The 24058-nt window shown below is 45.1% G+C and overlaps 2 protein-coding genes across 9 annotated transcripts in view; both read left to right on the forward strand.

The window, feature by feature from the left end:
* The window catches only part of LOC109528165 (polypyrimidine tract-binding protein 1), a 17003-nt gene extending 3634 nt beyond the window's left edge, over positions 1–13369 (forward strand). For 3 of the 7 annotated variants that reach the window (XM_019890509.1, XM_019890505.1, XM_019890507.1), the window contains exons 3-16: positions 378–408; positions 4986–5046; positions 5240–5412; positions 5554–5700; positions 5807–5980; positions 6081–6188; positions 7082–7262; positions 7726–7803; positions 7932–8089; positions 9361–9394; positions 10354–10446; positions 11012–11228; positions 11980–12057; positions 12144–13369. In XM_019890509.1, coding sequence (XP_019746068.1) covers positions 378–408; positions 4986–5046; positions 5240–5412; positions 5554–5700; positions 5807–5980; positions 6081–6188; positions 7082–7262; positions 7726–7803; positions 7932–8089; positions 9361–9394; positions 10354–10446; positions 11012–11228; positions 11980–12057; positions 12144–12276 — 1666 coding nt within the window. In that variant the 3' untranslated portion in view covers positions 12277–13369. Of the gene's footprint in view, positions 1–41; positions 274–377; positions 409–4985; positions 5047–5239; positions 5413–5553; positions 5701–5806; positions 5981–6080; positions 6189–7081; positions 7263–7725; positions 7804–7931; positions 8090–9360; positions 9395–10353; positions 10447–11011; positions 11229–11979; positions 12058–12143 lie in introns of those variants that run through there. The other 4 variants (XM_019890510.1, XM_019890506.1, XM_019890508.1 and 1 more) reach the window with 2 other exon arrangements.
* Positions 13370–20792: 7423 nt separating this feature from the next.
* efna2a (ephrin-A2a) overlaps positions 20793–24058 on the forward strand; it is a 76528-nt gene continuing 73262 nt past the window's right edge. Inside the window, exons 1-2 of one of the 2 annotated variants that reach the window (XM_019890566.1) lie at positions 20793–21126; positions 21214–21460. In XM_019890566.1, the coding sequence (XP_019746125.1) occupies positions 21336–21460 (125 nt within the window). In that variant the 5' untranslated portion in view covers positions 20793–21126; positions 21214–21335. The other variant, XM_019890567.1, reaches the window with a different exon arrangement.

Raw genomic sequence — 24058 nt, forward strand, 5'->3', positions numbered from 1 at the left:
GCCGCATCTTCTCATGTTATATTCCACCCCCCCCCCCTTTCCTCGTCGATCACCTGAATTCGACAGTTGGAATGGTGTTCGTGTCTTGCTTGTTGCGTGTTCAGTGTAACGGCAGTGTGCTCACTTGACTCTTCTCCTCTTGTCTGTTTTCACGAGATGTTCTCTGCGTACCCGAGAGCTAAAAGTTTGCTTTTGTCTTATTTTCCTGCAACCTCACAGCCGCCTTGACGCTGACTTGTACCCTCTGGGATCCGGCTACGTCCCTGAAATTGAGTAAGGAAGGTTTCTTTCTTGCGTCCCCTGTTCAAGAATTTGGTATTACTCTACATTTGCGGCAATTTCCTGCTGACAGCCCCTTTGTTTTGTCTTTTCCACAGCAGTGTCCATGACATATCAGTTGGCACAAAGGTAAACATCGTTTGTCTATTTGTCGTGTCTTTTACTCGTTTTCTTTCATTGTAACTGCTTTTATCCATGGGAAGGGAGATTATGTGTGGGGGGGGGGTGGCGGGATTTTGCTTTATTACCCGCGTTATGAAGTCTGTTTCTTGTGTAATTGTTGAAGGTGCACTGTAATTAACAGGATTGGTTGACCTAAATGCATGCCCAAAAGTTCCACAGATGTTACTCTGGCCTCTGAGACATAAGTCAGTTGTTTACGTATACTTTGTGAACAGTCGAAAGCGTGAAGAAGCGTTGCGGACACTGGGAAAGAGTTGGCTTGTCCATTTGCTCGAGCTTCTCCCCTGTAATTATGAAAGTGCTGTCTAAAGCCGTTTTGTTGCGGTTGCGACGGCAATCATCTCTCATGACGTCCGATCTGGTATGCGGCGGTTGGCCGTCAACAGTGCAGCTATTTGAAAATGAATCTTCCTGTTTATTCGTCGTGTTCTCAGGGAGCATTTTCAACTCCCCTTGGACTTGAGAGTATTGTCTCGGCCCCAACTTTAAAAAAAACAAAAAAAAAAACAGCTTGAATCTTAAGGTCTTGTTTAATCTCTTGGCAGCAATCGACGGTTTTAGGGCAGATGTTCAAAGACTTTGCCGCAAACATCAAAGGACCACAGTTACTGGTCAGTCTGGGCCGATGCGACTTTGCTACGTATTATCTCTCTGCTCCGTAAAAAAGCACCTGGGCAACAGGATAGTGTGGGTGGCATGACTGGAAGCAATGTCGAGCTATTGTTTCGCAGGCCAAAGGTCTGCGTGTAATCTCTTGGCAGCAATCGACGGTTTTAGGGCAGATGTTCAAAGACTTTGCCGCAAACATCAAAGGACCACAGTTACTGGTCAGTCTGGGCCGATGCGACTTTGCTACGTATTATCTCTCTGCTCCGTAAAAAAGCACCTGGGCAACAGGATAGTGTGGGTGGCATGACTGGAAGCAATGTCGAGCTATTGTTTCGCAGGCCAAAGGTCTGCGTGTCTGTTTGAACAAGTCATCAGGTACGTGCCTTCGACGGGGGACAAACCACACCCTCTCTCCTTCCAGCCTAGCCTGTTTTTCAACATAGTCTCCCTGATGGCCGGATACTCCACTTGTGATAAATAAGTATTTGCGACGCTCACTGACGGTGCCCTGCTTTGCTGGAATCTTGTAATTATTCGTCTGGGGAAGAGCGTCTGGAATTCCACGGTCACATTCCAAAGCCCTCCTCCCCCAAAGTCCCCCTGGTGAGACTCCCTGCCCCCTCCCATTCACCGCAGTGGCAGATGATGGAAAAAAACATGCGCATACCTGCACCCACCGTCGTTTTACTACCTTACTCCCAAGTCCAAATGGTTTTTGTTCTTAGCGCTAAACAAAAACAAGTTTTTTTAAGAGGCAGTAAAACAGCCTACCGTTCAAATGTTCCATTTTGAGTGGAAGCCGCACAACATGTTGAGGAAGTGAGCCAGTCATGCGTCACCATTATCTGAAGGTCTCTATTTAGCCGTTGGTGCCGCGAGAGAGAGAACTACGGGCTCATCTAGTGCAATTATGTTAGTTTTGAACGCCCCCACCCCAAAAAAAAGGCAACGGTTTTGCTTTTACACATATTGTAGCTTCTCAGCTCTGTGGATATAATTGGAATGAGGAACAAGAGGGAAATACCATGAAGCATGTAATCATGAAGTCCCCATCAGGGAGTTAACTAGAAGCCAGGAAGCAGGCCTGGTCTTGCTGCCGCTCTTCCTGTTTTTTTTTTTTTTCCTCCTCCCCCCTCCTTGTTTTAATTTTCCAACTTGTCAAAACGGGGGAGGAAATCCACAGAGTTGTTTTATTTCCATCAACCTAAAGTTGTCAGGAACAGCAATAATGTTTCTGGGTCAAAATGACCCCAAGGTTATGTTTTATCCAACAGGTGTCGGAAATGAAAAGCAAAATCAATAAAAAATAGTTGCCCTCATTATTACCTGAAAGTTATACATGACCGCTATCATACCATTTGTCATTTTGCATTTTTTTTAAAAAAATGACTTTGAGAGGATAAGACAAAGGATGGGTGGCTGGTGATTACATTTAGGCCAAGTGGAACTTTAAAATGGAGAAACGATTTTGTTATTCCTTTAAAATGCGTCACTTTGACCCTCTGCGCAACAAGAGGGTTAACTCAACTCATAAATAGTTGCCCTCATTATTACCTGAAAGTAAAAATGCGTCACTTTGACCCTCTGCGCAACAAGAGGGTTAACTCAACTCATGCGAAAGGAGCCAGCACAATGTGCCTTGTAGATGTGATCACACAGGCTAAAAACTGAAAACATTTTTTTTTTTCGCTAGCAAGTAGAACACGTGGATTTTAACTCAACTCATGCGAAAGGAGCCTTGTAGATGTGATCACACAGGCTAAATACTGATTTTTTTTTTTTCGCTAGCAAGTAGAACACGTGGATTAAAATGTTCATTAAACTACTTGGCCTGTTTCAATTAAACTTTGCCAAGTGGTGAGACATGGGCCAAAGGAGTAAGGCGAGATGAGCGTGTTGTTTTTTTGTTTGGGGGTGGGGGGTCAGTGTCCAATTTGATGCCTGGCCACCCGTTGGCGGAGGTATTGAGTGTCTGGGAACCTCCCACCTTGTGCAACGCAAAGGCTCTGTCGGGTTCACCAGCCATGAAAACAATTGCTCGCGAACCTGTGCGACCGGTTCCGTTTTAGAACAACTGCGAGGCCTCTTGAAATCCAGCGAGTCCTAAGGGGTTCCATATGTTTATGCTCTGCCACGTAACAATGCCCCCAGTCTCATCCGGAACAGGACCTTCATTCATTGTGGGCCCCCGTTGTGGAGCTTAGTCCACTGAGCCACTTCTTGTGACTGCCGTACTTCATTATCGCCAAGGCCATGTGAACAACATGGAGTGTTGGGGATGGACGAGGGCGGGGGCAGAGTTGGGAGAGGCTATCACTGTCCTTCCAGTTCAGATGGCGTCGACTTGTGTTTCTCTTCTCATACCCGGTTGAGAGTGCCGAGTGGCAGGAAGTGTTTTGAAAACGTCGGACTCTGGTCACGAGCGGTTGTCTACGCGTAACGATAGAGGCCCGTTCCGAAGTTACTCATGACCTGACAAACACATTAATTGTATGAGGAACACACCTAGGTCATTAGTATGAAACAAAAACAAAAATCCTGGCTAATGCGCCTGTGCAAACTAGTTTACTGGGTGCAATTGTTCACTCAAAATGTCAGATGTCGGGATCATCGTAAAACTACGCCAATACCTACCGGACCGGTCTTTGCAATAGTAACCGTTTTTATCTCCGTAGCGCCTTGTTGCTTCCTTCCTAAAAGCAATATGCGAATGTATGAACTGTGTTGCAACTCGGGGGGGGGGGAATAGGCTAACGCGGCTAAGTGGCCCACAAAAATTTCTGCCTGGAAACCATAACAACGCTCATCTTTGCGCCGCCCGGAACCATTTTTATCACACGGACGTTTGGAGTCGGTACGCACTCATTCAGGGGCATGGCTGCCAGTACGGATTACAGAGGAAAAAAAGATGCCCAAGTTTTGAGGTTGTTTTAAACGATTAAAAAAAGGATCAAAGTCATGTTTTATGTGATGACTGCAAATTGAAGCTGGGGTAGAAAGAGAGAAAGTGTCCGCACAGGAATTTGAGCACCCCGCCTTTACGCGACTACAAGGTGGCTAGTAATTTATTTTTCTAAGAAAACTCATTAGCTAATTTAATGCAACCTCTAATTAGAACAGCGATTATAAAAGTATTTGATGAAATCACGGATTCTGATTCGAAACAGATTTGTTGGTGACAGCCCTTGTGACAAACGAGAGCCATGGTTCTTGCATGTGCTTATTGGGGGGGAGCATTCGCACTTTGTCATATAAGCATCTTCACTCCAGAGACGCGCGCTCGAGGTGGAGCAATGCTCAAATGTGGCCGTCCCCTGTCAAATGTGGCCTTCTGCGGATTGTCACACCAAATGGGGTCTTCTGGGGCTGTAGTAAGTCAAACATTGAACTTGGGGATTCTGCTTAAGCCTCACGTGTTCATATTGTAAAAAAAAAAAAAAAAGCGATCAAATGTTTTCAGTGCCACTCCTTTTTTTTTTTTTTTTTTTTTAATGGATCTTCACGAGTCTTGGGCAAATTGCCTGAGTTTGCCGTCATTTGTCAATGACTTACGTCTCTTTGAAAACGACGCCTTCATGCACAGTGTGCGTGCGCCTGAGAAGTCAGGATGGAGAATCGTCTTTAGTGGTGACAAGGGCTTGTGAAAAAAAAAAAGAGAGAGAACTTAAGATGAACAGGAGAATCAGGCCCATCGTGTCAAATGACAAAGCCAAGTCGTCTCATTGTTAGTGGCCAGTAGAGGTTTTGTGTTTCCTTCTAAGGGGTGTTTTCATGACTCGGGTTACAGTACGTCCTACCTTAGCACACAATGGTTGGGTAACACGAGAGCCGTACTCGCCACCTGCACTCCTGCGCGCTCGTCGTTCCCCACATTAAAGCAAGCCTTTTTTCTTTCTTTCTTTCTTTTCCTACAGAGGGGATCTGACGAACTCTTTTCTTCCTGCATATCCAACGGGCCCTATATCATGAACTCAGGTAGGGGGTTGCCATGGAAGGTTTTTGTGTGTGTGGGGAGGGGGGGGGCGTCAGCTCTCATTTAAGTGCTTGCCTTGTCTGTGTTGTATGTGTTGCCACGGCGACCGATCCATTATTCAGGAAGGCCTAGAGACGCCTTTTCACTCCCCTGATTGTATCTGTCTCTTGTCCCCCTACCCCGCCCCCTTTGCAGCCAATGGCAACGACAGCAAAAAATTCAAGGGTGACGTCCGCAGTCCCGGTGTTCCGTCACGCGTCGTTCACCTGCGCAAGCTGCCCAGCGACATAAACGAGGCCGAGGTCATCGGGCTCGGTTTGCCCTTTGGGAAAGTCACTAATCTGCTGATGCTGAAAGGGAAAAACCAGGTAGGGCCTTGAAATGTGCACCGTGTCGTTAAGTTGACAATGAACATGTTTGTCATGCGTGTTGTTTAATTTTTCCTGTTTGAAAAACAGCTTTTTTTTTTTTTTTTAAATGCACGTGTTCTTCTCCATTTTACCCCATAGGCGTTCCTGGAGCTGAACAGCGAGGAGTGTGCTCAGACCATGGTGAGCTACTACTTGTCCGTGACGCCCGTCATCAGAAACCACCCCATTTACATGCAGTACTCCACCCACAAAGAGCTGAAGACGGACAACTCCCCCAACCAAGTGGTGAGGCGCGCACACTAATGCTTAATGCGTTTGCTTTCTATTCGCTAAGCGCACCTCAAATGGCTCGCGTGCTCAATAGTGCATCTGGTTTGCCTTCCCCCTTCAGCGCGCCCAGGCTGCTCTGCAGGCCGTCAACGCTCTGCACGGCGGCGGCGGGATCGCCGGCATGGCCATCGCGGCGGACGCCAGCGGCCTCGTGGGCGCCGCCGCTCAAAGTCCCGTTCTGCGAGTCATCGTGGAGAACCTCTTCTACCCGGTCACCCTGGACGTGCTGCACCAGGTGCGCAGAGACTGGGCGTCGCTTGCCCACCCGGCGCCCCCTCGGGCATTTGATCAAACGGGGCTGCTTTTAACATGCGCGCTTTTCACCTCTCCCTCAGATATTTTCCAAATTCGGCACAGTGCTGAAGATCATCACATTTACAAAGAACAACCAGTTCCAAGCTCTCATCCAGTATGCCGACGCCATGATGGCCCACAACGCCAAGGTAAGAGTTGGTCCAACCAAGGCGGAGGGGTGGCTCACTTTATAGCCTTTAGATTGATGAGCGCTGTGCGGTGATGGGAGATTATCCATGATTGTTACACTTAATTGGTTTGGAAATGTTTTTTTTTTTTTTTACTTTGGATTTAGCGGCAAATGTATCTGTTCATCAATGCCAGAATGTGACAGGCTTCTCCACTAGATGGCGGAAGACACACACACAACGTGGACCAAAGAGTTAGCATTCATACAATGGTGTTATTGCATGCACGGCAAGTAAATTTGAGATTAATTCAGACAGTTGTTTTTATTTCAGTGTAAAATATTTGCTTTGGCTCAATAGAATTTAGTCAACACTGTATTAGATAATGTCCCGTGTTTGTGCATCAACGAATGTTGGGTTCCCCCCAAAACTCAGGTCGCACCTCATGAAATGTAAGGGGAAACATCCATCCATTTTCTAATCCACTTATCCTCATTAGGGTCGGGGTTGTGCTGGTGCCTGTTCCAGCTGTCTTCAGGCAGTCGGTGGGGGACACCCTGTATAGGTTGCACGCCAATCGCAGGGCACACATAGACGAAGAACCATTCACACTTACACTTAGGGACAATTTAGAGTGTTCCATTAACCTACGGTGGATGTTTTTGGAATGTGGGAGGAAACCTTAGTACCTGGAGAAAAAAAACCCACGCAGGCACGGGAAGAGCCTCCAAACTCCACACAGGGAGGTCGGCGCCGGAATCGAACTCTGCACTGTGAGGCCGATGTGCCTGCCACCTAAGGGGCAAAAAAAAAAAAAAAAAGTGTCAGTATTGCTGACCCACAAGAAATTTGGTGGGTGTGTCAATCATAACAGGGCACACCACTTAAATCATCCTTACTTTTTTTTGTCTCAGTGTCTAGACGGGCAGAACATCTACAACGCCTGCTGCACGCTAAGAATCAGCTTCTCCAAGCTCACCAACCTGAATGTCAAATACAACAACGACAAGAGCAGGGACTACACCCGCCTGGATCTCCCCACCGCTGACACTCAGCCCACCCTGGACCACCAGACCATGGCAGCTGCTGCCTTTGGTAAAGAGACGACGATTCGTTCAATTTTTTTGAATACATTTCTAAATACAGGATGATGTGTCAAAAGTTTCTGTGGTACAAAACATGAAGCCCAGGAGGAGTGATTTCTAACCTTTGAGAAGTAAAGTGAAACAATGTGGTTACCCAAGTGTGCACACCCTCTAATGAGGCTGGTTTCATAAGAGTCGCATTCAAACGAACGTTAAATCGAAGTTGGTACACGCCTGCCGCCATTTGAAGGAACTCTGAACACCAAATAAAGTTGACGTCTGTTGTAGGCTTCACTTCTCCAACATTCCTGGAAAATCATAATGTCATCACTGGTGAGATATTTTTAGAACAGTGCAGGCCACTCATGTGCACTTTGGAGTGGGGGGGGGGGTCCCCTGGTGCGAGCGGGAAACCGCCTTGAGGTGTATAGGTGTGTTGAAAGTCATTAACATAGACTGCCTCCACCCCACAGCTGCACCAGGTATCATATCCGCCTCACCGTATGGAGGTGCACATGCATTCCCACCTGCCTTCGCCATCCAGCAAGCAGGTCAGTGCAGTCTCTTTACTCCAGCATCTTCTCTGTACAGTAGTGGCAATTTAGCGGTGTAGATAGGACCTTGTTTTTTTTTGTGTTTGTTTGTTTGTTTGTTTTTGTACCGTTTGCTCCTCTTTTAGGTCTTGCAATGCCCGGCATCCCCAGTGCCTTGGCGTCTCTGGGCGTCGGGCACAGCAGCATGGCCGCAGCAGCGGCCGCCGCTAGTCGCCTCAGCCTGGCCGGGCTCGCTGCCGCCAGCGGACACAACGTCTTGTTGGTCAGCAATCTGAACCCGGAGGTCAGTACACACTTGGCAAGGCTTTCTGAGCAGGCCGTAGCATGTTTGTGTGGCAGGCTGCTCAATGCCGCCCCCTTACAGGTGATCAGACTAGCCGGAGAGCAGCCAAAACTTTCAAGAGATCATTTTTAAAAAAAAAAAAAAAAAAGGGGCCATTTTGGTTAAAAGCACTTCTCTTTTAGGACCTCTTGTTTGTTTGACCAAACCTGCTGCATCTCTGACCTGCCACTTTGCTCACTGTGAAGTTTATTCAAGTACACTAACTTCTTGTTTTTGTTTAAAAAAAAAAAAAAAAAAAAAAAATTCCATATCTTTATTTTTTTTTTTTTTTTTTGTCCATAAGTTGAAATCATTCTTGAGTTGTTTGGAGAGACAATATTACTTTCTTACTGCTTACAAATGCGTCTTTAGGGCGTTTTTCCCTTTTTTGTTCAGCATCTGCCGAATTACTTGCATATCACTTGTGTTTCATCATTGTTTTAGGAAAAGATAAAAAGATGATGGATAATTTGGGATAACTGTTTAAACAGCTAAGTGTACCCCATGCTAAGTCGTCTAAGTGTAGCGTGTGATTTAAAAGTACATATTGTCTCTGCCTTTTTTCTGTATTTCATTGTTAATCTTTTTTTCTCTTCTTTTTCTCCTAGTGTTCCCCATAGTGACAGTGCATTTTAATTTAGCCAGTTCTACTGTCTGAAGCACTACATTTCTTTGTGTATACTGACCTTGTTTTTTATTTTTTACTTCCTTTCTCTCTCCCACTCTCTCTCCCCCTCCTTTTTTTTTTTTATTTTAACCCCCCTCCCCCCTTCCCTGTCCAATCCCGCCCCACTTATACTCTTGCCAACTCACTGCACGGCCAATGACCAATTACGCCCTCTCCTCCCGTTTTATTTTTTTCCCCCCCCCCCCCCCCCAAAAAATGGCCATTCAAATTGGATACCGCTGTCAAATAAATAATCACATCATTGCCACACCCCAATCGCCCCCACCCAACTGATTTTTGCCCCGAATATCCACATTCACACTGCCTCCTCCTCATCACCACCTCATCATCAACTCCCTCCTCCTCCTTGTTCTCCTCCTTGACCTCTCTCCATTCTCTCCTTCCACCATGGTACTGTGGCCTTCCCGTGGACCTTGCTGCCTGTGGCCTGCGGACATGTCCCGACTCCACTCCACTCCACTGTCCTCCACTCCTCGCCTCTTTTCCCCTGTACCCTGACAAACCACCCTTTTTGGCCCCGCTGCTCCCCCTGCTGTCTCTAAAGAGCGTTACGCCACACTGCCTCTTTATTCTTTTCGGTACGTTATCATCCTTTCATCTCCTTTTTTATTACTACTGTTACCTGGCAAGGTGGGCATGTCTTGGTCTCATGTTATTTTGGCTTTAAGTTTGATTTGATTTTCTTAGACGCTGATGGCTTGTCGTCAGCCAAGCCAAGGGAGGGGTGGGGGTTATTTGTCTTTGTGTGTGTGTGTGTGTGTGTGTGTGTGTGTGTGTGTGTGTGTGTGTGAGCGCGAGAGATCTGGTTTTGGATGACATGGGGGGGGGTTTTGAGAGACATGGAGGCTCAGTGTGCTCAGACCTGCAGCATTTAATTTTTGAACAGCTGTTGTTCTTGAAAACACCCCCCCCAAAAGAGCATCACCCTCAGTGGAGGTGATGCTCTCTGACGACAAGCTGCTGCTATAATTGGTTTCTCCATTTTTGGGGGGGGGGGGGGATTACAAGTGGCAATTAAAAAAAAAAATCTGAAACAACAGAAAAAAAAAAACAAATGCTGCAGCTCAAAAGTTGATGTGAGACCCCTGGGATGATGTCCTTTGTAGTTCCTTCAGTGTTGATTTATGCATGTGTAGTTTTACTCCTGCATGATTTTGGCTAGATTTCCAGGTTGTTTAAGAATCAATGTCATGCCAAAGCAATCAAACCCCTTAAACTTATTACTTTTATTTCCTTTCACCCCCAACCCCTTTAAATCTGCCCCCCCCCTCCTTACAGCATAACTTTAAAAATTGTATTCTACAGCTGTCCTGTCTTAACAAAAGGCTCCTTATTTAGGGTTAGACTGATTCGCCACCAGATCGAATTTAGTTCAGCCTCAAATCAGCACGCGTTCATTCATTCGCTAGAAGATTCCGTAGCATCATTATTAAAATTGTGTTGGCTGCTGTGATTGGTTGTGTGTGACTCTTGACAACTACACCCAGTTCCACCGTCTGCCCGCCCTCCCGTCTGACGGTGTGCTCCTATTCTTCAGGTGTGTATGGCGACGTGATGAGAGTCAAGATCCTGTTCAATAAAAAGGAGAACGCTCTGATCCAGATGGCGGATGGCACACAGGCTCAACTAGGTAGCACCAGTTCTTCCTTTCTTATGTGTGCATATGTACAGATTTACTGTTCATAGTTTTATTCATTTCATTCGTGGGTTATGATCGATTTTTGCCATGCAAAATGGCCACATACCTGTGCTCAACAGTGAAGCTTCCATGTAAAATCATAGGCAGGCAAACTAGTTCCAGTTGTAGTTTTTGGCAATCTCTAGTTTTCAAAACGCTAGCTGGTATTCGATGCTACGCGCGCGAAGGAAAATGGAAAAGGTTTGCGCTTTAATAGAGCAAGACATGCTACCGCTATCATTGCTCTCTGTGCCTTTGTGTCACGATTCAGGCTTCGAGTATGACGTTGTGGGGTGGGTTTTTTTTTTTTTTTTTTCTCCTCCTCTCCTGAGGTGGTTTGATTTCAATGGATCATCATTTGAATGCGAGTCCTTGGCACGGGTACATAGCTGCCATTAAAAAAAATACACGAAGAATTTGCAATATCCGTCCAGGCCATACTTTTTGTTTTTAGACTTGCATTTCTGCAGCGTACTGAGAGGCTAACCGATGTTGTTTAATCTGGACTTTGTCGTAGCCATTAGCCACCTGAACGGCCAGCGGCTGCACGGCAGGGCCATTCGCGTGACGGTGTCCAAGCACACCACGGTGCAGTTGCCGCGAGAAGGCCAGGAGGACCAGGGCCTGACCAAAGACTTCAGCAACTCGCCGCTGCATCGCTTCAAGAAGCCCGGTTCCAAGAACTACTCAAACATCTTTCCGCCCTCAGCCACGCTCCATTTGTCCAACATACCGTGAGTCGTTCTTTGTCATGGTAGCTTTAAGGTTCGAACCACGCGGACCGAGCCCTTCGACATTGATGCTGGATGGACTAAAATGTTTATATGATCTCAATAATTGAAACCTTAACTCTACCATAAACTATGATGGCAAAGGTTTACATTGAACCTCAAGTAATCTCAAAATGAGTTAATGCCTGTACATGCTACAAGATGGCGGCAAAACATTATTTTTGTTGAAATGACAGTCCACTACTTTTTTTTTTCCCCTCTTGACACCAAGATGGCGCCAAAGGACGACTTGTATTTCTTTGGCCCAAGTATGAAAACGGGATGAAAATGTTGGACTTCATTGTAATATTTCAAGTTCATCTTAGATTGCCTTAAAAATAATAGCTTGCAGATGATTTGATAAATGTGAAAAATTGACTGTAGTTGCAATGTGCACACGCGTCCTTTCTACTAACAACCCAGAATTAGCTCTTGACACACACGGCTTGTTGCTTAGTTGAGATGTATGACTTAGTATTTCCTTGACACCAGTTATTGTTAAGGCCATTTTAGACAAGGTCAAAAAACTGTAAAATTCTGTGTTTTTCAGTGCGAGTTTGACAGAAAACCACATGTACAGCACTTTGTATGCAGCAATGGCTGTTTGAAAGTGCTCTATAAATACCGTTGAGTTGAGAGTAGTTGAAATAATGGCTTGCCGAGAATTGCCGTACGAGAAGAAATGGAAGCTCACAACTTTGCCCCCAACCTTCAGGCCCGCCGTGGTGGAGGAAGACCTCAAGAGGCTTTTTGCCAGCTCAGGAGCCACGGTCAAAGCCTTCAAGTTTTTTCAGTAAGGCACCTCACACCTACTCCCCTCCTTTAATTGTTCTTCCTCTTTTGAGGCCAAGTATCAAGCCCCTTTCTTCTCTTGAACAGGAACGACCGCAAGATGGCCCTGATCCAGATGGGCTCGGTGGAGGAGGCCATCGAGTGCCTGATTGAGTTCCACAACCACGACCTGGGCGAGAACCATCACCTTAGAGTGTCCTTCTCAAAATCCACCATCTGAGTGCCTTCAGCTCCCCCACCGAAGCGCATTTCACCATCTTGATTGCGCACCGTTCTCCCGGTCGCACTCGGTGGAAATTACAGGTTTTGTAGTTGTTTCTCTGCGGAAAATAACTCCCCTTCAGTGTCATCAGAGCAAAATCTGATTCCCCCCCTTTATTTTATGATCCCCCTTATATATATCAAATGGCACCATGTATGTTGATCAGAGCAATGGCTAGTTGGTTTACTTTTGTCTGGGGAAAAAAACAAAACGGTGCTCAGGTCTCAAAAAGGAAGTTTTATGATTCAGGGAAAAGCTTCCAGCCTTATATGAAAATGTTTTAAGACTTTAATTTTAAAGAGCCCTCTTCAATATCTGAGCGATACAATAATGAAAAAGCACAACTGATTTGGAAAGAAAAGCGCGCCGGACCAGATCTGGCATCTGCTCTTTTGGTACACAAACTAAAAGCGAGCGAAGGTCTGCATTGAGACCGCAAGAAAGACACATCGGAAGTTGAGGCAGCTGATGAACTTAAAAAGACCAAATTGTATAAAATGGCCAGCGGCATTCGTACTCGACACACTTCAGCATTCCTGTTGCGACGACATGTGCCTCCCCCCACTGCCCGTTTGGCCGGTCGGACATGATATAAGGCGAATTCCCAGATCACCAAACGTCTTCATGTCCCGTTTTTTTTTAAATGCCATCTTCTTGTAAGGCTGTTTGCTCATTGGGATGTGCACCACTATCCATAGTACACTATCTGTCCGTCAAGCAAAGCTATCTTTATGGACTACACAGTCATGTGCCTTACTCGCCACCCAACCTTTCCGAGCCGCCCGCCTTAAGTGTCACTCCGGCGTCAGGGAGGGGAAGTTGAGGCTCGTTCTATGAAGAAGAAAGAAAAAAAAACCCCCCACAAATGTTTACTAAAGATTTGTGTGTGCATGTATCCCAATATCTATGTAGAAACGATGAATGTAAGTCCAGATAGGCGATGCTAGGCCATGTAGCGCTCTTAAGGTATCGTGTCGCAGGCTCATTTAACCTTACCTTGCATTCGTTTATATGTGGATACCTATACATTTATCTATATTTCATTTTCTCTTTTTTTTTTTTAATGTTTAGCATTTACGTCATGAAATTGTTAGTGGAGCTGGCAGGGCTACCTTGAGGCCCACATACTTTGTGGTCCAGCTTGCCTTTTTTTTTCTTCCTTATTATTGTAGATTACTTTCTTAGTTCTTTGTTTTTTGTATTTTTTTTTAATTGTTGGTGGTAGTCCCCCCCCCCCCCCCCCCCCCCCCTGCCCCCCCCCCCCCCCCCATCACCATCCCGCTCACCTGGCTGCTCACGTTCAGTTTGACCACCAAACTCAGGTAATGCTACCTGTTAGGGGACAGCTGCGAGGTGGTGTTTTCCATTGGCGACTTGACTTACGCTACAGTCAAGTGCTATAGTGCACTTTTTTTTTCTTAACCCACCCAAAAAAAAGTCTTAAGCGCTGTCACATTCCCCGAGTGCCTCCAGCGCCGGTTCTTCACAAGCCTTTGACCATTGTATAGTCCCGATCCAGATGTGCGCACACATTCACTCGAGCGTTTTTTTTTTGTATGTGTGTGTGCCGTCTATTTTTGTACAAGATTATGCATGGTTTAACAAATGTAGCTACAGACAAACGGTTGTTGTTGTTCTTCTTGCTCTTAAGGACCAAAGTACCTTCTCCCCGGTGAGGTTTTGTAGTGTTGTGATTTAAGGGGTTGTATAGCCCATGCAAGTGAGTTTGCCCCCATTCCATGCAAGTGAGTTCCCCCTACCCTTTATCTCACAAAAGGCTGTTTTTTTCCCTCCTATTCCACATAGTTAAGATTTTGCCTTCTATTCCACGCAAAAGGCAGACCTCGGTTGCCTTTCCTCAGTTGCCTTTCCATGGATATGCCTTCGACGCACAACTTGAGTACAAACCAATACTGTACGTCTGGCCCACTTGCGTTCCCCTCCTCAATGTTGCAAAGCGCCCAACAAGATGTCTTTCAAATGGTTTAGATGATCACGTTTTTTTTTTTTTTTTTTTTTTTTTGCGATTCAAGCTTTTGTTTTTTTATACAGGGGGTGTGCGAGGGTGGGGGGTTATTGTATGACGCAGGGCTGACGGTTGTATATATTCATGTTTTTGTACCACACAATCATTTGGATTATATTGACGTTGCGTTTCAAAACATGTATATTTTGATATGACAATACCAGACCGATAAAAAAAAGCTCCCTTCCTCGTTCAGGGGCTTTAAAAACAATGTTTGTAACACAAAGACATTAAAACTGGTATAAACACACGTGTCTCTGGATCTAGCCCCTCCCTCTCCCCCGCCCACCATCTTGTTCTCTTTACTTTTGCTGCCTTCAATAAATCTTTAGTTGGTTCCTTTCATCTGGCCTCAGTTGATTTCTCTTTCTTTACTGTCCTGTGAAGCTGATGCCTAATTAACATCTTGTAGCATTTTCCGCCATCACGTTTTACTCCCTTTATTTTTTTGTTGAATCTTGCTGCATTTCCAGCTTTATTCATCTTTAAACATGGACCAACTTTGCCTGTCTGGGTTCAACCAAACTGACTAAAAGGGCGAGGGGGAACTGCATTCCTCTTAAGATGCACTGGCTGAGCAGGGCGTTCTCTCTTACCGCCTCCGTACACAAATTGTAATAGCTCTATGAAAATGCTTTTTAGATTTCTCTGAAGCGTTTTACATTTATTTTCAACATGCTGTTAATGGTTGCAGTGCTACCAGTATGTGGACGGTAATTTTTTTCTAGGCCCAGTAAAATTTCAGTTTTGCTGCCGTATCAGTTTAATCTGCCCAGGGCCTTTTATGATCAGTAGTGATGGCCGTTTTAACTGAGTGAGGCACGTGTTTTAATTATACCATGACCAAAATGTTTTTGAAACGGTAGAACAGTAATTTAACAGAACGTAAATCTGATTTAACGCCTCAATCGTGCTGGCCCTTCTCGTATGCCCACCTTGGCCACCGGGAGGCAGTATAATATAGTCCTAAAGCATGTCACTCGTTGACTCAGTAAGGTGCAACATGTTGGGTGTTTTTGTAGAGGAAAGAAAAAATATATATCCTTGTTAATCTTGTTGAAGTCAGTACATTTATTTCCCACCGTTGAGTTCAGATATCAGGCACCTGAAAGGGCAACCCTGCCACATATACGGTCATCGTTAGGCCCTCAATGGTATTTATCCACGTTAGCATTAAGCTAGCTGCCGTATTTTAAGTAAAAGGTCGTTGGTAGTTTTAAATGTGTAATTCACTTTTTTCCCCCTTGGTTCTTCCACTGAAGCCTCTCTCTTTTTTTTTTTTTTTTTTTTTTTAATCTGTCAAAATTCTGCTTTTTGTGAAGTGAGTTGTTTGTTGCCACCAAATGGCACTCAAATTTGTGTCCACAAACTACGCAATCTCCGTATTGCTTTAATCATATTTTGGACGTGGAGACGATATTAGTCTGTTCATTCACAACTGAAGGCCAAAGTAAGAAATCATTTGCCCACCACTGATCTTTCACTGTCCTGATTTTGCTCATATTGGCAGTCTGGAGAATCTGCACTCCCTTTGTAGTCCGCCAGGGGAAAGTGTTGCTCCCTGGTGGCCCCACAGGGCTGACTTTACCTGCCAGCCCTCACAATGTCAAGAGTGTGACACTTAATCTCAAGTGGCTCCTCCTGGCTTTGAGGTATTAGGACCCTCTGCCTTCCTTTTTGTCCCGACTCCCTGACAGAGCGACGACGGGGATTAACCTCCGTTCTCTGCCGTCTGCAGAGACGAGGACAAACGTGAATTGGCGAATGCGACGCGACGAGCTGGGTGTGTTGTCCTTAAAATGAAGCACTTGGCTGCATACCTCGCATGAGAATGCAGCCTTTGAAGGTCACACCAAGTGTCCTGATTTTGGATGGCGATGCATCCCCTACTTCTTGTCATTGGTCGCTTGCGGACAACGTGGGGACAATTAAGAGCAGTGGTGCTCAATCTAGTGTCGCCTATTAAGCAAAACATTCTGCCATCAACTGTTATAATTTGAATTTGTGCATACCTACAGTGGTTCAATGTGTGGGAACAATACAGTGGGAACAAAAAAATGGTTGCACAAGTGTGCACACTCTCTGATAACTGCGATTGAACTCTGTTTCGATTCACCAATCGCATTTGAACTCTTGAGTGTCAGCACAGCTGCCACCGTTTAAACTGTCTGACCCCAAAGTTGGCTTTTCTTGGCGTTTTTGTCGTCACATCTCGGAGCATAAGCCAGATGAACAGAGATCTTAACATCAGAGGCATTTCACATTTCAAAAGTATTAGTAGAGGCAAGGAAGAGTTTCCAAAGCATGAAACACAACATGGAGCTCAGTGAAGACAGTCATCAAGTGAAGAAAGTATGGCACAGGAGCAACCAGGCCCTGGATGTCTTCCCAATCTTGATGAAAGGATAAAACTGGTCAGGGAGGCTGACGACAAACATCAAAGTAGGGGTGTGCAGGCTTTGTAGATTTCTTGCTTGTATGGTGACCGGTGTGCCAATAAAACCGAAATTTCCCGTCCTCCTTTGACCCATGTTTACAGCAGTGTCCGATTCACTGCGGAATAAGTTGAAATGCAAAGAGATTGTGTAATTGGGCAGGAGCGGAATTTCAAAACCAGATCATCCAAGCATAGCTTTGCTTTTTTTTTTTTTTTTTTTTTTTTTAAGTAACAGTGAATTCCAAAAAGTTCCAAGTGCGCAACTCGGTATCGTTTTATCTTCAACTGGCTCACGCTAGACTAGAGGACAGCCTTTTGCAAACGCTTAACTTTCGGAGATACCTCAAAGGGCGGAACAAGGGAGACGTTGTCATCACTGGGCATTCCCGATCCGGTTTAAAATCCAAAGCATGTGGGGGGGGGGGGGTTGTCCACATCTGGCATCACTTATTGACATCAACGCGGCGCTCTCTAATCAAGCAAATACAACCGGCCACACATGCCTGAGCTGGCCCTCCCTGCTCGGCCCCGTTTCGGATAGCGTTTGGGCCATTTTTTTTTTTTTACGTTTATAACTTGATGAATCCCAGGAAGAAGCTTTTTCGATGTCGGGCAAAGGGAGGGAAGTCTGAAGTGATACTTGGGTCGTACCTGGTTGCAGTTGAAAACATCCCCAATCCAATGATCCTTTTCCGTTGCAACCTGCAATTAGTGTGTGATACGAGTACGTTTGGATTTTGCACCAGTGGAAGAGACGACTTTGTATTCGTGCAGGGCCTTTTTTCTTTTTTTTTTTTTTTTTTTGAAAGGAGACAGTTGCTCTATGGGCCACAGTTAAACCAGTCATCCCTCCACATCTGAATCCCCTCAAATACCGTTTAGGCTGCACAGCTTATGTGATTTAGACTCAATGTCAGCGTGACAGCAGAGGAGCAAAAGCGTCTTTTTGCTTCATGGTGGCTTGCGTGGCAAAACGTAAAGGCAAGAACCGTGGGTCTTCTACACCCTGGAGTTCTTGAATCTATACATCGCTGCCAGTCGGGAGTGCCAGGAAAGAATGTCTCTGTGAGACGTAATGGCAAGGTTTTACAGGCAAATTGTCCAATTTTGCTGCCGTGCTTTGCCCGCCCGTGCAAGTTTGCATCGCCCGTCTGTCGAGTGTACGTGGTTCGAATTTGATCGTAACCGGACAAAATCTATGGGGCAAATTCACTTTTAAAAGCCTTTGAAATGGTTCAAATGGCCACTTAAAACCAAAATGGCAGACTTTCGGAGTCTTTTCCCGTATGAAATCGTCTGATATATATATTTTTTTTTTTGGTGGGTTGTACACATGAAAGACATGCCTGCCAAATTTCATGTTGCTGAGTGAAGCAGCGCTCGGGGGCTGAATTGTCAACTCGCCTTGATGTCACATCTCAGAATATGGCCCAAAAAATCCTCAAATAGCTGCTCGAAACCAAAATTGTCTTTCCAATTATTGCTTCTTGAGATTTTTTTTGGTGGCTCTACTCAAAAGACATACCAACTGGTCCTTGAGGATGCTAAATGGCCCCTCTTAGGGGGAAAAAAATGTTTCCTTACAACAACAACAAAAAAAAGCAGCGCAGCCAACCAGGAGACGGTCCACCTGTTTACATATGCAGGCCTCTCAGACAGATGTTGAATAATTCATCCCCGCGGGCGGACGACATGCGGCTGTATTTGGGTTACGCTTCTGCTATGTGTGTGCGCCTTTTATCCCCACCAAATCCGAGGCTACTTTTCAAGAAGTAGGGCACCAAGTAGGCACAATGGAAGTGTCGTCTTGCTTTTTATGATCTTCTCAGCGGGCGCAGTCTCCATATCGCCAGGATATTTTCTGTCCGTCACTCACGATGAAATCTCAGTCATCCGCGCTCAAAATTCGGAAAAAAAGCACCTGTGTTTGTTGTAGTTGTCATAAGACCACGGTTGTTATAGTTGACGAAAAACGATCACAAATACTAAAAATTGGGGAAAAAAAATGTCAATGAAATAAAATGAAGGCGGCCTGGTGGATCGTAAAATGAATGGATGGATGGAAATAACATAAAAATGCTTTTAAAATAAGTACACAAACTGTAATTATCGTGAAAATGTCCTTGGGTTTTCGTCTCTGTCAATATCATACATGAGCTTCCCGGATTCATTCGAAATGTATTTCTTTCAAAAATATACAGAAGAAAGGTCAACCAGTTGTTTTAGAATTGTTGTGTACTTTAGGCCTTAATAATAGGGACTTTTTTCAAAAATCTTGCGGTAAACACAAACTCCATATATAAAAAAAACTAAAACTAATACTAAAACAAATTTGAAAAATTCAGCATTTTTGAAACAAACAAGTGTGCCTTAAAATCGAATTAAAACGAACTGAATTTAAAAAAAAAAGTTTTTGTTTTTTTTTTGCTTGTTTCTCCCATTTGTACAGCAGAAAAGTAAATTTAAGATCTGCTTTTTTGGTCGGATTTTGTTGATTCGCCCTCCTCCTCATTGTTTAGACATATTTTGAACAGCAGCAATTATGCTCGGTCTCAACTTCTTGTCTCTAAAATATTTTTAGCCACATAAAGGTCGAGCGAAAAAAAAAAACGGAGCTACAAGTAAGCCTCAACCAGCTCATTTCAAATAAAACGGAACTTGATTCAACTGTCAAAGCTTCACTCAGCATCATTTTTGAAATCCCCTGCAACAGGATTGCGCCAAACGCAGCAACACGACATATGATGGAAAGTTTGATTGTACATAACCGTTGCCTTAATTGTCCCCCAATTCTGGACTGACTCATAAAAGTGACGAAGAGCTCGAAGCAGGGCCGTATATCACCTGACTGGCGACGAGGTGTTTTGGTCGGCGAACCCCCCGCCCAGCCCAGCCCTGCCCTCCCAGTGTCTGGTGCTTTTATGGCGCCGCGCGTTTTTTACACCCGGCTGCATGCGCCGCCCTTTTTGGGCCCCCACTTTGGACAGCGCGGGCCGCGCTCCATCCATGCGTCAGGCGCCACCGCTTTCCCTCCTCGCCATTCATCTTCGCCTCAGCTTTCAAACGGGCTGAACTTTACGGCGAGCTTTAAATGCGTCTTAAAAACGCCTTCGGGGTATGGGGGAGTGGCGCCGGAGCACTGGACGGTTGAATCGTGCTCTCTGGACACAGCATTAGGTACACGTCTGTCCACCGAAGCCCAAAGTCAAAACATAATGTGAGGATTTTTTTTTTTTCCCTGCTCGTTTGTGATGCCGCTTATCATTGTTATTTTACGATTTCGGAGGATTCACATGTGAGGGTTGGCTGCTCCGACTACCAGGTTTAAATCCAAACACGCTCGTTCCTGGTCGCCTCTGGAAAATGGGTATTTTCCACTGGCAAAACAAGGTGCCGCAATCAATTACTATTTATCAAATCTATTGTTGTAGTGAGTGGCGGCCCAGTGGTCCAGTGGTTAGCGCGTCGATCTCACAGTGCAGAGGTACCGGGTTCAATTCCAGCACCGGCCTCCCTGTGTGGAGTTTGCATGTTCTCACCGGGTCCGCGTGGGTTTTCTCCGGGTACTCCGGTTTCCTCCTACATTCCAAAAAACATGCGTGGGAGGCTGATTGAACACTCCAAATTGTCCCTAAGTGTGAGTGTGAGCGTGGATGGTCGTTCGTCTCTGTGTGCCCTGGCAACCGGTTCAGGGTGTCCCCCGCCTACTGCCCGAACACGGCTGGGATAGGCTCCAGCACGCCCCTTGTGAGGATAAAGCGGGGCAGAAAATGGATGGATGGATTGATGTGTTTACATCGTCTTAAAATACAATATTCTGTCAGCCTTGAAAGAGGAGTCAGGGGGAGTTCCTCAGGGCCCCAAATTGCGCCCCTTCTGGTAAATCAAGGTACCTCGCAGCCACACCCGTCCTGATGTTGCAGTAACCTCAATTTCCGGTTCTGTAGTAATACCCCCCTTTATCTTTTCCAAACACTCATACTGCAAAATGTTTTTTTTTGGGCGGGGGGGGAGCGAGAGCCTCACTCTCACGCGGAGAGGGAGAAGTGGAAGGCTGCGTGGCGCGGGAAGCGTTTTTGGACGTGGTGGATTGTACGCGCGTGGGCAGGATGCGTCGAGTTCGGACGCACATTCGCTGGATGTACCGCAGCCTGCTTTTTTCGGCGTGCACCTGAACGCCGTCGTTGCCGGAGCTTGATTCCAAAAAGAATCACAACATCAGCCTTCGCCTGTTTTTACCGCGTGATGCCGGGAGAAAAGTTTGGGAGGAGACGCAGACGAAGCCCCCCCCCCCCCACACGGCAATACCGGCAAGCAGCAGACTCTCCCCCCACCCCACGACAGTGTGAGTACCCCACGAGCCCCGCGCGCACTTCTTCCATCTGCTCCTCTTCCTTCCACTTTTTTCAGCGAGACCGTCTCAACTTTCCAGGATGACTTGAGGAGTCGTCGTTGAGGATCCGAGGAGCAGCCAAGACGACTAGAGAGCGCGAGAGAGGCAAAAACAAAAGAAAAACAAAAAACGGGCTCCAGAAGAGAACGCGAACCTTCACGATGGCAGTCAAGTGCGGAGCGATGGAGGTGCTGATCCTGACCGCGCTCTCGTGGATGTGCGTGTGGGCCGAGGAGAAGATCATCTTTGACAGGCACTCCGTCTACTGGAACAGCTCCAACCCCAAGTGAGTGCGGCGGTGTGTGCGCATGCGCGGGCTTAATTACGGATGCAATTTCTGATTTCTGACGCACATTGTCCACTTCAGAAGACGCCCAAATTGTTGTTGTTGTTGTTTTTTTGTTTTTTTTAAGTCAAGTCTCCGAAACATGATCAGGATTTTTTTTTACAGAATTTTCCCCTCACAAAAACGAAATTGAAAATCTATGCCAGTTAGGATGAAGCTCAGCACTTCGTTTCTGACACATATTTGAATATTGAGCGGTGTCCAATGTGCAGCACGGGGGCCCTTATGTGGACCATTATTTTCTTTGTTCATGACATAAAAAAGTAAACAAATTAATTAAATTAGAATGAAAAATTCTTACCAAACAAACCCCCTAACTGATATTGGATTTAATTTTCCAAAACGTACTAAAACAAACTACAATTACAGCAGAAGCGTCCTCCATGTTCATCTTTGGCAATTACTTTTACGCCTGATCCTTTGGAGTTGATTTTGAATGTAATTTTAGGTTGTTGTTGTTTTCTCAGAAGGACGTTTGAACAGTCGGCTGTAGTCCTGTTAATGTGTATCATTCAGAAGCAATGTCGTCTATCAGCAGCTTAAAAAAAAAAAAAAAAAAAAAACGCCACCAGATAACTTTGCTCTTAGGTGTTTGGTCCCAATTACGAGTTTCCTGTTAATTAATTTGTCACGAGCGTACCACAGTGTCACTTTAGTAGTACGTAGTTCGCCCAATTGGTCGGCATTTTTCCATGTAAAAACAACACTCCAAACTGACAAATGCACACACACACACACACACACACACACACACACACACACACACACACACACACACACACACACACACACACACACACACACACATATGCACAGAGTGAGCTTGCAGTTGCATCTGTGACTACATCACTTCTCCACTGAAGCCATCTCAAATATTTAACAGGCGATGGGTGGAACATTTTCTTCCTTTCTTGCTCTCTTTTCCTCTCTGTGCCCTTTCACACTCTCCTTTTTTTTTTTCTGTGCGCGTGCACATAACGCAAACATCAGCGGCTATGTTTAAACTATATGCACGGTTGCCGGGGGCGATGTGATTCCATCAGGGAATGGCCTTTGTAGGGGGGAGGGCTGGTGTGTGTGTGTGTGTGTGTGTCATGTCTCCGGACCGGGTGGGGGGCATATCAAAAATGCATTGCAATGAATCAGGACTGTGACGCTGGTGAACTTGCTTCCCCCTTGTTTGGACCTGCTCTGTGTTCATTGAGGACATTCGTTAGACGTACAAGGCTATTTATACACAGTAAAGCCAAGATATGGATCCCCCCCCCCCCCCACTCACGCACATCTCAGCATACTGTATGTCACTCGCACGTTCTTGTTGATGTTGCTGTGCAGGGCTGGAACGTATTATGGCACAATGGAAAATGCACTTGTGCCGGTGCAATGCTTTCAAGTCTGTGAAGTCCTTCATATTGTACAAAATCAAACTGTTTCGATATACATTATTTGTGATGTATTATAAAAATGAAATTATTTCTTAACCCCCCCCCCGCCCGCCTCCCCATAAAAGGTTAAGTGAAAAAAAGATGCAAATATCATAAGGAGATTTTGCGAATGCAATCCAACAAAATGGTGAAGCTATGCAAAAACAGACACATTTGTCCCATTGAAATACATTGGTAATGCATAAAAAAAAAATAGAACAAAAATTAAACAGAACCAAAAAATATCATGAGGGTGAAGTTACATTTTTCAGAAATTTGCCTATGCAGTTTTAATAATTAATTTCATAATCATGAAATAAATATGGCAAAGCTCCATGTTTGCGCCATTGAAAACCATTTCAAATGCTGTTTTTTTTTAATCCGAGATTTTAAAGGGAAAAAAGATGTTTATTTCTGTAAGGAGAACAAAATAATATTTCTGAAGAATTTTACAAATACACTTACAATTAAACAAAATGGCAGAGCTATGGAATAACTGTCATATTTGTCCCATTGAAAACCATTGGAAAGGCTTCTTTTTTTTTTTATCCAAGTTTTTGTGAAGAGAAAATTTTGAGTAAAAATATATGTAAAAAATAGTATGGGACGGATGAAATTTTTCAGAATTTAAAAAATTGATAATTTTTCAGAATTTTAAAAATTGATAATTAATCAAAATCACAAAGCCATGCAAAAAGAAAAACATCATTTGTCTCATTGGAAATGCGAATACCAGCCGCCTGTTTCTGTGTAGTGATGTCATCTGATTCAGACCTCGTCAAAAACCTTGGCTACTTTCTTGCAATGTCGTCTCGTTCAATTAAATGCAGGAGCTTCACTTTGTTCCACGGCGATATTGAATGCCTCGGAAATTCTTTTGTAGCCTTTCCCTGGCTGCTACCTTTTGAACAAAGTGAGCCCTCTGATGCCGCCGAAGCTCTCTGTGGCCCGTGGCCTGCGCTGTAAGATGTGACAACAAAGAAATGTCAGGAAAATCCTACTAGAACAGCTGAACTTGATTCCGGGTTATTGTGAGGCCACAGTTGTGCACTGAGTCACATTTAACCGGGATTTTGATTTTTTGACTCGGATAACAGCCACGCCCCCCCTGCCC

This window comes from Hippocampus comes, unplaced genomic scaffold, assembly GCF_001891065.2.
Source record: "Hippocampus comes isolate QL1 unplaced genomic scaffold, H_comes_QL1_v1.1 scaffold168, whole genome shotgun sequence".
In the NCBI taxonomy this organism is placed as follows: domain Eukaryota; kingdom Metazoa; phylum Chordata; class Actinopteri; order Syngnathiformes; family Syngnathidae; genus Hippocampus; species Hippocampus comes.